The sequence below is a fragment of the Lactuca saligna genome, chromosome 3, assembly GCF_052625555.1.
Source record: "Lactuca saligna cultivar CGN05327 chromosome 3, ASM5262555v1, whole genome shotgun sequence".
NCBI lineage: Eukaryota > Viridiplantae > Streptophyta > Magnoliopsida > Asterales > Asteraceae > Lactuca > Lactuca saligna.
The window spans coordinates 25057082-25069866 of NC_136419.1; the positions used below are offsets into that span (position 1 = coordinate 25057082).

The following is a 12785-nucleotide window of genomic DNA, read 5'->3' on the forward strand; positions in this document are numbered from 1 at the left end:
AGTTTAATAGTAATCGGTTAATTGACCTTTATATCTTTCAAATAAGGAGTTTAAGCTTATCTCAAATATCTAATATTCAAATTTATAAATTTAAAATCATGAGATTAAGCTTATCTCAAATATCAAATATTCAAATTTATAAATTTTAAATTAGGAGATTATCTCAAAGATTATAAATTTCAAATTAGGCGATTATCTCAAAGATTAAATATTCAAATTTATGAATTTAATAACCATTTTAGTTTAAAAGCGAAACCACTTTAGATTTTACATAGATGTATTTACCATTTTACCATCCGAACAAAAGTGGGAGAACATACATACAAATACCAAAGACAAGAGTCAGAAAGCGTACAAAGAGTGTATGTAGTTCATCACATATATATAATATATATCTATGTATATCTATGCATGTGGGGTTACATGTATGTGTGTGTGAGGTTATAGATATCCCCTCGACTCACCCTTCCATCTCTTCACACACAGAGAGAGAGAGACAGTCTCTCTATCTCTCTCTAAGCTCTTCGTTCTGGGTTTCTTTTACAGGATCCGTGTCTCGTGTGGGTTTCATAAATCTCGGAATAAATTAACAGGTAATACGTCAGATTTCATCAACTCCTATGTTCTTCAGTCCTTCGTTATTTCAATGATTGAATCTTTCTTCAGAAAAATGAATCTTTTTCGCACCCAAATGGGTTTTCTGTGTGATTCCGTGTTGCAGATCTGATTTGGGGAGATTGGTTCTGGCCATTCTCGTCTTTAATTGCTTCGATTCTTGTGACCTTTCTGAAAATAGTATGAATCGTTCTTTATGAAGCGAAAGAAAATTTTGGAGTGGGTTTTCTTTGGAATTATTCGCCAATTCATCTTTACTCATCAAGTGTTCACAAGAACCAAAAAAAGCTATTGATTGGGTGTTTGTTATAGCGATAAAAGAATCTTTGTTAACTTTTCGTTGGTTTACTGTAAAAAAAAGTAAAAGAAAAAAAAACACGTAGTATTCATTCTCTCTTTCTCAGTCACTAGGCATAATCATAGGCCCCCCAAACAAAAATCATGAAATTGGACCAAAATTTCGGATGACTTTTTTTAATTAAAGTGAATCCGACATGGAAAGGGGCCAATTAGCGTTGTCGGCAACAACGTATGGTCGCCACCGGATCTTGACAAACTTTCTTGTTTTTCCACTTCTTGTGCCATCAGATCTGCACTAACTTCCGCCTCTGTTTTTTACCCTTACTTTGACTTTGATTTCTGTTCTTTACCTTCTATTAGTATTTAGTACACGAATCATCTAGATCTGTTTCTGAACCGGGTTTGTCTCAAGACTTTTTTTTGAGTAATTCGTTCCAGTTAAGTTCATTTTTTTTTTTTTTTCTATTACTTGTTTAGTACGATTTACAACTTGATTATTGTACAGATTTTAGGAATAAATTTGTGGTGAAAAAAAAAAAAGAAAAAGAAATGAAGTATAAAGATGATAAACCAGGAAGACAACAACCTGAAAAAAGTTCAAGAGTGGTATCCATAGCAATATCGTTTGTGGTTCTATGTGGGCTTTCATTTTATCTTGGTGGGATCTTTTGTTCCGAAAAGAACAAAATTTCTAGTTTGCAAATTGGTAAAGAAGTCGAATCCATTGATCAAACTGTTTCTACTCCGATTCAAGTGAAATCAGTTTCATTCCCCGAATGCAGTCCTGAATTACAGGATTATACCCCCTGCACCGATCCTAAGGTATCTTACATTTTTCAATCCTTTTTTTTTTTCTTTGGTACATTAAGACTGATATTGATTATGATTGTTTTGTTTGATTAACAGAGATGGATGAAATATGGGCGACACAGGCTGACGTTCATGGAACGTCATTGTCCGCCAGTATTTGATAGGAAAGAATGCTTGATTCCACCACCAGACGGATACAAGGAGCCGATTAGATGGCCAAAGAGCAAGGATGAATGTTGGTACAGGTAAATTTTTGTAACTTTCTTTTATTTACTTTTTTTTGTCAAATTATGATAAAAATATGGGTTTTTTTTTTTCTTAATTTTTTAAAAATGTTTTAGGAATGTCCCGTATGACTGGATCAACAAGCAGAAGTCGAACCAGCATTGGTTAAGGAAAGAAGGGGAGAAATTCTACTTTCCGGGTGGTGGTACTATGTTTCCCAATGGTGTTAGTGCGTACGTTGATTTGATGCAAGATCTAATTCCGGGGATGAAAGATGGAACTGTTCGTACAGCCATTGATACCGGATGTGGGGTTAGTTAGTTTTTCAATTTGGAAATATGGATTCGAGGATTCTAACCATGGTTAAGTTTTTGTGTTTGTAAAAGCTTAAATCTTGGAATAAATGGTTTCCAGGTGGCTAGCTGGGGAGGTGATTTGCTTGATCGTGGCATTTTAACGGTGTCTCTTGCTCCGAGAGATAACCATGAAGCTCAAGTTCAGTTCGCGTTAGAACGTGGGATTCCGGCGATTCTTGGAATTATATCAACGCAACGTCTCCCATTCCCATCAAATTCATTCGACATGGCTCATTGCTCAAGATGCCTCATCCCATGGGCAGAATTCGGTATTTTTGTTACTCCTTTTAACATATTTTGAATCAGAATCTTTACCCTGACTGATAATCCTGATGTAAACGGTTGATTTTCAGGTGGGATTTACCTTCTTGAAGTACATAGGATCTTGCGTCCGGGAGGATTTTGGGTGCTCTCGGGCCCACCCATTAACTACAAGCGTCGATGGAGAGGTTGGAACACGACGATTGAAGATCAAAAGTCCGATTACGACAAGTTGGAAGAACTTCTGACTTCGATGTGCTTTAAATTGTACAACAAAAAAGACGATATTGCTGTTTGGCAGAAAACCACCAATAACGATTGCTACAAACAGCTCGATGCTCCCGATAACTATCCACCAAAATGCGACGACGGGACTGAGCCCGATTCCGCCTGGTACACCCCGTTGAGGCCGTGTGTGGTGGTGCCGAACACTAATTTGAAGAAATTGGGGTTGGGATCGATCGCAAATTGGCCGGAACGATTGCACGAGGCTCCGGATCGGATCGGTGATGTTCGTGGTAGCAGCGCCGGAGACTTCAATCGCGATGATAAGAAATGGAAGAATAGAGTGAAGCATTACAAATCGTTGCTTCCGGTTCTTGGAACTGATAAAATACGGAACGTGATGGACATGAACACGCGATATGGAGGTTTTGCTGCCAGTTTGATTGATGATCCGCTTTGGGTCATGAACGTAGTGTCGTCTTATGCTCCCAATACACTTCCGGTGGTTTACGATCGGGGGCTCATCGGAACTTTCCATGACTGGTAAGAACACGCATAATAATCATATACATGTTTTGATTGTTAATCATAATTTTTTTCTTACCAATTGAATTGATTTCCGTTAGGTGTGAGGCATTCTCGACGTATCCTCGAACATACGATCTTCTTCATGTAGACAGCCTATTTACATCCGAAAGCCATAGGTAAAACCCTAAACCTTGGAGTCGAACAAACATGGTGGTTGAGTTTTGGGAATCTAATAAAATTGACTAGTGGTTAAATTGAATAATTGCAGGTGTGAGATGAAATACGTGTTGTTGGAAATGGATCGGATCTTGAGGCCAAACGGGTACGCCATAATCAGGGAATCAAGCTATTTTGTAGAAGCCGTTGCTAAGATAGCAAAGGGGCTGAGATGGAGTTGTCGTGTAGAAGCCACCGAAGATGGTAATGAAAAAGAAAAAGTTTTGATATGTCAAAAGAAACTCTGGTACTCGCAGCAGAACTCATAGCAAAAATATCAGAAAATTGTGTCATTTTTTGTTTCAATATTATATTATATAAAATTTAAGTATTCAAGAAAAGGAAAGATTAGTTACCTCAATTAAAATCATATTACTATATTAGGTTAGATGTCTCATGTCTGTGTTGTAAAAGAAATATATTTTGATTTTTAATTATATACTTTTTCCGTGTTCTTTTCTTGGTTTTTATTTTAATTTTTTAAACCTGTTTATCGTGACTATTGTAAGACCAAATTCTTATCTTATTGTATGTAACATATTTGTGATTCTTCCCGATTTGTATTGCAAATAGTGTTTAAGTAAAATCGAATATATAACAATGAAAATAAAAAATTTATACTACATAATTTTTTAGTATAGAACAATTACATTAAGAGCACCAATAATCGAAATGTACATAAATTGGTGATTCTCTTGTCATTTCTATAGCAAATTCTCGTCATTTGTAAACAAATGAGAAATTGGTAATCAGTTGAAATAAAATGCAACTTTATGTTACCTTGAGTGAGTGAGATGCGGATTTAAAATCCGCGAGCCAATGCGTGCTTGCTTTATATGTTGGAGGCTTTGTGCATATATTCTATTCTATTCCACAAAGGAAGAAATAGAAAAAAAAAACACAACTCAAGTCAACAACATCTGGATGCATGGATTAAGTACTATAATCCAAAAAAGACAAATCCTAAAGCTCCAATGCGATTTGGTTTTGTTGATTTAAATCATCTGGTTGTAATAAGTCTTCTGGATCATAATCTTCAGCATATAGCTCCACGGATGACCCCCTTCTAAAGGCAGTCCTCTTTAGAAACCTTCTTTTGCTATTAAGTATGCCTTCATCGCCATTTAGCATCCTATAAACCTGCATCATATATATTCATATTTTGGTTTTAATTTGATAATTAAATTTTTTTTTTTTATTTTTTATTTTTTATACCTGGCTCATTTTAGGACGTTCGGTTGGGATATGATTAATGCATAGGGAAGCAATTGACACAATGCAATTTAACTGGTCCAAGTCGCAAGCACCAGAAAGTTGTGGGTCAAGAAGCTCTTGAAAGTTTTTTGAAGCGATTAATGGTTTAGCCTGCAAGTAATTTATTTAATATTTTAATTAAAACAAGTAAAATTGTTGTTTTGGTTATAATAAATGATATTTAGTAATTAGTAAGCGAATGAGAATCATGGAACATACCCACATAACGAGACTATGTTGTGACTCATCGACAGCAGGGCGTCCAGTGATAATCTCTAACAAAAGTACTCCAAAAGCATACACGTCGGTTTTCTCATCAATTAAACCATTCATGAAAATCTCGGGAGCAAGGTAACTGTAAAATATGGAAAAGGACGCATAAGTTAAGATGATGGAATGAGTGATTGATTTGGTAGCGGAATCAACCATGCCATTCCTTCCCTGATTCCATCATACCAAACACTAACTATAAAAGTACAAAAACCATCACATACCCGAATGTCCCTTCGAGTTGTGATACAGTGAGGTGCATCCATTGATCAGGTAGCCATTTTGCCAACCCAAAATCAGAAATCTACAATTCCATTAATAAGCAATCATTACAAAATTTAAATCTTCATAAGAACACAACTAATAAAAAGCAAAGTGTAAACCTGCTTACTTTATTTAATTACCTTAGGTTCGAAATCCTCTGAAAGCAAAATATTAGCTGCCTTAATATCCCTATGAATAATCCTCCGTTGACAACCCTCATGAAGATATGAAAGACCTGAAGCAGCTCCTATGGCTATATTAAATCTCACTCCCCATTCCAGTTGATTATTATGACCTGAAACAAATAAATAATATGAACATTTTTAACAATATAAAACACAAAACATAAAGTCTTTAATAATTAGCTAACCACTAAGAAGAGATGCTAAGCTTCCATGATGTGACAAAGGAAGAACAAGATGCATGCCCCCTTCAATCCCATAGCCAATGATATGAGCAATATTTGGATGATTGACATGAACAAGAATTCCCAATTCAGATAAAAAATCTGACGTCATGTCTTCAGGTGTACCCCTGGTTAGTCTTTTCACTGCTATAAGTTGCCCATCTTCTAAATGACCCTTGTAAACTTCTGAATACCCTCCTTCTCCGATTAAGTATTCTTCACAACATCATAGAAAGTGATTAATAAATAAACTAAATAACAAGAATAAGATTGAAAGGAAGAAAAGAAAAGGCTTTAATGGAAGCTACAAACCACGGCTAAAATTATTGGTTGCAGATTCAAGATCTTCAAGTGAGAAATTTTTCCATGATGCTTCAAAACAATGCAATTCAGCATCCATGTTAATTTGAGGTAGGTCTGGTATGCATTCACTCAATTTCCTGCTTTTTTTCCTTGTTAGTTTCTTAATGGAATGCAGGCTAGGATGGAATGAGGTTGACCCTTTTTTGATTTTTTTCAAGAATCCATGCCATTGATTGTCGGAATCGGAATCTAAATGGATGGCTTTGGAAGATGATGAAAAGAAAGAGTTGGAATTGGAATCCGGTAATGTAGTGCTGGCTTTGGCTGAAGGTGGGTCGGATTCGTTTCCATCATCATCATGATGATCTTCATCTTTATATAAAGACTCTAGTTCTATAAATACAATTCCATATAATTACTAGTCAAAAAATCATGTTATAAATACAGAACATTGTAGAGAAGAAGGGCTTTTTGTTTTGTTTACCTTCAGCGAAAGTGGGAAACGCAGAATCAGAGAAGATAATTCTCTTATTCCCAACTGCAAAGATAACCTTTTTCTTTGTTTCATTTTCAGCCATCTTTTTGTCACAATTTCTGAAGATTAAGATAGGCCAAAAAGAATATATTAGAATATCAACGTGAAATTGGAAAATGAAGAGAATATGTGAAAGCAGAAAGCTAACACGCCTTAACCTTTACTGTTCCCCTCGACATATAATTTCATAAGCCCCGAAAACATTCAAACCTAATCATACTATATTGCCCAATTGGCTACTGCAATCAAACCCTAGAATTTCTTTGCCGATGTCAATAGTGACGGAGGTTATGCACAATTCATCTTGACATAATAAATTAGCGATTGGAATAATGATAACGGAGATACCTTAAGGTATGTGAAGGTTCTGAACCAATGAACTCTTGCGCCACAGAGATTCAGAGATAGAATCATAATCCTCTCTCTGATGATAACGAACGAGCGACATAGAAAGAGAAAAAGAGAGAGAAGCGAGGAAAGAGCGGTTAGCATGGTTTTTGTATTGTCTACGTTTTTCCTTCTTTTATATTTCCCCCGATTTTCATGCAACAAAACGGGATTCCTCTGCTGGTGCAATAAAATATATTTTTAAAGGGAAAATGACTTACGAGCCCAACGAAGTTTTCAAACCGTTCAAAAAATCCCAACGAAGTTTTCAAACCGTTCAAAAAATCTCAATCATGTTTTGTCTGTTCAAAGAAAACTTAACATTTTTTCTAAAAACCCCAACTAAGTTACACTTTCCTGAAAGTCAAATAAGAGAAACATATGATGTGGCTTATTACCGTGTCGGAAAAATGACTTGTTAGACCAACGAAGTTTCCAAAACGTTTAAAAAACTCCAATCATGTTTTGACTATTCAAAAAAAACCTAACGAACTTAAACAAAACAAAATTAGGATGTTTTGAACGGTTTGGAACTTTGTTGGACTTTTTAGACAAAATGTTAAGTTCGTTGGGTTTTTTTGAACAGACAAAACATGATTGGGTTTTTTTAAATGGTTTAGAAACTTCGTTGGGCTTTTAAGTCATTTTCCCATTTCTAAAATAGCAACCTTCCTTATTGAATTTGGACATCTTTTAGCAACACAATTGTAGTTTGGAAAATGAAAATTTTGAAATGTCTAAAATTTTACATAAAAGGACAACTTTTAACAAAAGATAAATAAAATAATACATTTAAAAAAAAAAAGATAAATCCTCTATTCCAATAAAATAGTATCTATGATCCACGTGTCATTTGCTTGGCATCCCCCCATATACTTTTCCCGCGTATAGTTTCTATGTTAATTACCAATCATACCCTTTCTTTCAACTCCCAGTCTGGCCTATTCCTTGAGAGTCGCATATCATTAATAACTGATTTGAATGAAATTATGACGTAATCACTATAAATCGGAAAGCAAATCTTCTCCGACTTTGAATTCATTTCCCTACCGCTCCTCCTCTCTTATATTTCTCACACTCCGATGTTTATGTGGCATATTCCTTCTATTTTCCTCTTTTTCAATCCTAAATCCAGTTCCAAAAAACCCCTTCTCAGTACTTTCGAAGGATTCCCAATTAAACATTTCAGTTTAAGTTTGATTATGCTAAGATTGGCCCTACTTGGAGAAACAAGAGATATGACTAAGCAATTAGGTCCGATTGAAGAAGAGATGACAAATTGTTACTGTTCAGGGTCGATTGAAGAAGAGCGATAAGGAATCGTTACTGATTGTGGTTGGTGAGTCCGTTTTTGCGTTAATTTCATTTGAAGTCTTGTGAAACCTCGATCTTCTTAACCAACACCATGTAAGTACAATTCAACTAATGCTTGGTTGCAAGACACTATAAAAAATCGTGGATATGGGTGAACATGGTGGTAAACCTCGATCAACAGTGAGCCATTTATCTTTTTCTTTAATTCTCATTTTGGTTATATTATAAGATGTTGATTGTTGGATTATTCGGCTTCCTTCTATGTTGTAAAATATTGAATTTTCTCTATGACAGTCAATTACAAGACCACCCAATTGGAATTTCAAACAATTGACTTCTTGGCTTCAAATCGCCCAACATCCGACAATTTTTTTTTATTAATGTTCGTTTATTAGAGTTTTATCTTAATATGAAACTTCCAGGTCTCTGTTTGTTGGAGTTTTATCTTAATGTGAATGTTCCAATTTCTTGATTGTAAATTGTTATGATTTTTCTTTAATAGGTTTCTTTATAACAAATCAGAAATTAATCAAATGGTTCCTTTATTCAACCTCAACTCATGGTTTAGTGAGGAATCATTGAATCGATATCATGTCTTCCATCTCTTTTTGGTTTTGATTTTTAATGTATAAGATCGAATTACATCTTGGTATTATCATTGTTTTCATCAATGCACGCCAAGTTTTGGACAAAATGCCACATTGAATCAAGACAAAATTGCAAAAATGGTCACTGTGTTTGTCAAAAATATGTGCTTTTGGTCCAAAAACTTTTGGTGGTGTAACAATGGTCCAATTTTAGATACTTTTAGTGTTTTTGGTCCTTATCAGCTTGAAAAGACTATCATACCCTTATATTTATTTTTTTTATTTTTATATTTCATCAAATATTTTTAATTACTTAAAAATGAGAAAAGGCCCACCCACCATATTCCTTTTCCCTTCCTCCGCCTACAGCCTTCATACAAAAGACCCTTGAACATCATCGGCGTCGTCTGTAGAAGCCTTCCACCGCCGACGATCTCCCGGTTTTTGTTATACTCATTTTTGTTGCATTATCGCTACCAAAGAACATATCCGATTAATAACCCTTCATATTCAACTTCTTAAGAGTGCTCACAGCTGGAAATCACCAGATATCGGAGCGATGTTTGTTAGTACATGTCGTTGACCTTCGGTGATTTCCTACTGAAGATGATGGATTGTGGGTGTCCGGTTCAGTTCTAAAGGCAAGTTTTGGGTATCGGTGATTTCGTTGACCAGCTGCGTGCTCTTCACCTTCATCTCCTTTGGGTGTCTCTTAGGGTCAGATCGGGAGAGCTGAAGAATCAACCTCATCAAGGATTTGTTAGAGGAAATGGATGTGGATTGAACCCTGGTGATCTTGTAATCAATTTTGTTTGTAATAAATTTTGGGTTTTATGAGCTTTAATTGTGCAATATTATAACTTCATCGTTCTCTACTTTAACAATTCGAGCTACAAGGGAGTCGATCGGGTATCGCTGGGTCAAATTACATTGGGTTGAAGATCACATACCCGACTAATTGTTTTGGGTTGAATCAGTTCTAAAGCAAATCCATGGATGCTACTGAACCTGAATAGCTCACAACCTCACCCTTACCCACGATGTTGAAGATGTGGACTTCTAAAAAATAGTTGCTCCTATCTTCGATTGTACAATTGATCATCATCATCCTCTCACTGTAATTTCTATCTCAGATCCTCTAAAAGTGGAGGTCATAGAAATTAACACGATGGCAACAATTAGATCGGTTGCAGTGGTCTCGTAGATCGGTTCTCTAGGTGTTGAGCCACCACTTTCTCCCGTCTCATAGATGGTGATCGAAGATAAAGCAGAGAGAAAGAGGGTGGGATTTTTTGAGGCTTCCATGGTAGATCCGACAGGTGGTGGTGGTGGTGATCCTCTAACGGCGGTAGTCCGGTAGGTGGTGGTGTTCAGCAGGCGGCGGTGGCCGGGAAAGTAGTGGTCTCCGACAACAATGAAGAGAGAGAGAGAGAGAGAGAGAGAGAGAGAGATGTTGATCGGAGATGCGGAAGAGAGAAAGAGTATAGGTGGGTTAGTAGGAAGTAGGGTGGAGTGGGGTGGGTGTGATATATATATATATATATATATATATATATATATATATATTGTTTTTCTTTTAATTAAAAGAGTAAGAAAATAATTTAAAAAATTAAAAAATAAGTAATGAAGGGCATAATCGTCATTTTAGGTAGGGTGTGACCAAAAGCACACAAAAATGCCAACCATATGGACCAAAACCACACAAGGTATCCGAAATTGGACCACCGGTGTATCACCAAACTTTTTTGGACCAAAATCACATAATTTTGCCAATCACAGGGACCATTTTTGCAATTTTGTCTTGAATCAATTTCATGTATTCCTTTTATTTCTTTGTCTCTACAGTACCAGTACCGACATACACATATAAACATGTCTATTTTTTTTTTTTTTTTGGAGCAAGGATTCTGTTCTGGTACTAGCCTACATGGTACATAAGTGTGATTTATTGGGAAGTTTCAATCAAGTCATTATAAAGATGTAGGTCTCCCTAAATAATGGGGTTTACAGTTTAAATATAAAATTTGGTGAATAATTTATGATTATGTATCAAGAAAGGGAATTTGTTCTTCAACTATCACCTTACTCTGTTGCTCTTTACTTCTGATCACATTTATGGCAGTTTGCTCAGATTTAAAGAGAGAAAGAGGAGTACCAACGCCTGTAATAGAGTAGGCCATCATCTTTGAAGAGCTCTTTCTCTATTCAGATTTAGAGAGAGAAAGAGTGGACTAAGTCTGAAAGCTTCATCTAGGTGATCATCTTCTTCCTTGATGTTGCCAACCAATATTAACATTTGAAATCTATTCACATTTGAAATATATTCGTTATATGGTCTATATTTGTGAAAATTGGATCTACGTTTTTAACATGTTTAACTCGTCCAAATGACACGAAAAAAATGGTAAAATTTACCAAAAAATCCAAAATGGCCATATTTGATTAGATTCTAGAAAAAAAATAACAATGCTGTAAAACAAGGATCATCAATGTAATTTTCACTAACAAGGAATACCTTTGGATCTGTCTCAATCGTGTTGGAGGGTATTTTCCGCATATATATGTCATGGTCTGCTGCTGCTTCTGCTTTCAAATTTTATGCAAGTTAAGATTTGTTGCTGCTATCTTTAGTTGGTTCTTATAGATGCTTAGATGAAAATTCATGGCTCAAGTTAGAAAGACGTCAAGTTTTTACCATATTTTTTATAATTCGTTTCACACAAATAATATTTTTTTTTGTATGTTAAACTTTCTTATTTTTTTTCTTCTAAGAGTTGTTTTGAATGACTAATTATATAACTAGAACATAGTCCTTTTTTTTTTACAAAGATAATGTTTCTTTTGGTTTTTGCAGGTGGTTATATTATATGTGTTGATGCCATGTCTCATCTCCTAATCCCCAACAAGCTTCTTATCCCGCCCAAAATATGAAACTGAAATTTCGATTATGCCATTGTGCTATTTAAAAACTCGGTTGTTCATTCTTGGTTCTGTGCAATTAAACAATAGAAATAGTCATAATAATCCCACAAAATCAGGAAAAATAATTCTAATTATTGCAAAACTTACTCATATTTACCTGCCATTTAATTCGGATCCTTTTAAATTGGGTGTCTACTTCTCATTCCAAAACAAAAATATTCTTAATGTATGTTAGTGTATGTGTGTTGTGTGTGTTTCTATTGTAGTGTGTTTCAAACCATTTTCCATAAAAATATAAAATGGACAACAAACTTTGTATCATATGTAGAAATAGCATTGTACTTTAAGAAAAACTGATTTCTTAACATTTTTCCTGTTAAACCATTTTACTTTGAATGACCATTCCTGAAAATAAATGGAAATAATTCAAAAAGTTTATGTATTTTCATTGTTTGACAAATGGTAACATTAAAGCTTTTAAATCATTTTTAATAAGTTTTTGCTTTTCACTTTTACCAATTTTAGCTTTGTACTTTGAATTTATGATTGTTGAACCAAATTATCAAACTTTTCTTAATTTTTGTTCCCGAGTCAGAATACTCTTTAAAAAATAATTATATGTTAACAATAGAAGGGTAGAAGAGTCATTTCATTTGTAGGGGTGGAATGGTTATTTTCTGTTTAGGGGTAGAATGGTCATCTTTTTACAATCTTACTTTTCTTTTATGTTTACTAATTATGTTTCTATTGAAAACTTTTTATTTTTAGGGCAGTGTACTTTAAAATAGATGGTATAATAAATATTTATACTTGAAAGTACATTGTTATTTTTTATACAGGGACCAACAACTCATGTGAAACTACATATTCGAAAAAATTAAGTATTTTCTTTGTTTGACAAATGATAAAATTATAATTTTTATTGTTAGAAGAAATGAATAAAAGGAACACTAAAGATTGTTATTCGTAGTTATTTTGATATGTTGTTAATTAACTCATTTCTAGAA

General features: G+C 34.7%; 2 protein-coding genes across 6 annotated transcripts; one reads left to right on the forward strand and one right to left on the reverse strand.

The window, feature by feature from the left end:
- The first annotated feature begins 410 nt into the window (after positions 1 to 410).
- On the forward strand, positions 411 to 3991 carry LOC145034831 (putative methyltransferase PMT20). 3 transcript variants are annotated; one of them, XM_078983365.1, is made up of 9 exons: positions 411 to 593; positions 722 to 795; positions 1421 to 1737; positions 1822 to 1970; positions 2067 to 2262; positions 2365 to 2575; positions 2660 to 3335; positions 3419 to 3496; positions 3589 to 3991. In XM_078983365.1, exons 3-9 carry the CDS (start codon positions 1465 to 1467, stop codon positions 3803 to 3805), a joined length of 1800 nt encoding a protein of 599 aa, XP_078839491.1. In that variant the 5' UTR covers positions 411 to 593; positions 722 to 795; positions 1421 to 1464; the 3' UTR covers positions 3806 to 3991. The 3 variants fall into 3 exon arrangements, with proteins under 3 accessions (XP_078839491.1, XP_078839490.1, XP_078839492.1); XM_078983364.1 differs by lacking the exon at positions 722 to 795; XM_078983366.1 differs by lacking the exons at positions 411 to 593; positions 722 to 795 and adding an exon at positions 819 to 1352.
- Positions 3992 to 4147: 156 nt separating this feature from the next.
- On the reverse strand, positions 4148 to 7049 carry LOC145034833 (receptor-like cytosolic serine/threonine-protein kinase RBK2). Of its 3 annotated transcripts, XM_078983370.1 has the most exons (10): positions 6917 to 7049; positions 6727 to 6820; positions 6518 to 6627; positions 6043 to 6426; positions 5695 to 5946; positions 5465 to 5619; positions 5285 to 5364; positions 5010 to 5145; positions 4752 to 4901; positions 4148 to 4676 (listed from the first exon to the last, which is right to left on the reverse strand). In XM_078983370.1, exons 3-10 carry the CDS (start codon positions 6609 to 6611, stop codon positions 4500 to 4502), a joined length of 1428 nt encoding a protein of 475 aa, XP_078839496.1. In that variant the 5' UTR covers positions 6612 to 6627; positions 6727 to 6820; positions 6917 to 7049; the 3' UTR covers positions 4148 to 4499. The 3 variants fall into 3 exon arrangements, with proteins under 3 accessions (XP_078839496.1, XP_078839494.1, XP_078839493.1); XM_078983368.1 differs by lacking the exon at positions 6917 to 7049 and having other exon boundaries at positions 6727 to 6906; XM_078983367.1 differs by lacking the exon at positions 6727 to 6820 and having other exon boundaries at positions 4150 to 4676.
- Between the last annotated feature and the right edge of the window lie 5736 nt (positions 7050 to 12785).

Bases quoted from the DNA above. Each gene is read 5' to 3' on its own strand.
- LOC145034831 (XM_078983365.1), top strand. From the start codon at position 1,465: ATGAAGTATAAAGATGATAAACCAGGAAGACAACAACCTGAAAAAAGT. The intron at 2,263-2,364 runs GTTAGTTAGTTT...AATGGTTTCCAG, and splicing joins CCATTGATACCGGATGTGGG to GTGGCTAGCTGGGGAGGTGA. The intron at 2,576-2,659 runs GTATTTTTGTTA...GTTGATTTTCAG, and splicing joins CATCCCATGGGCAGAATTCG to GTGGGATTTACCTTCTTGAA.
- LOC145034833 (XM_078983370.1), bottom strand. From the start codon at position 6,611: ATGGCTGAAAATGAAACAAAGAAAAAGGTTATCTTTGCAGTTGGGAAT. The intron at 6,427-6,517 runs GTAAACAAAACA...TTGTATTTATAG, and splicing joins GTTTCCCACTTTCGCTGAAG to AACTAGAGTCTTTATATAAA. The intron at 5,365-5,464 runs GTAATTAAATAA...ATGGAATTGTAG, and splicing joins CAGAGGATTTCGAACCTAAG to ATTTCTGATTTTGGGTTGGC.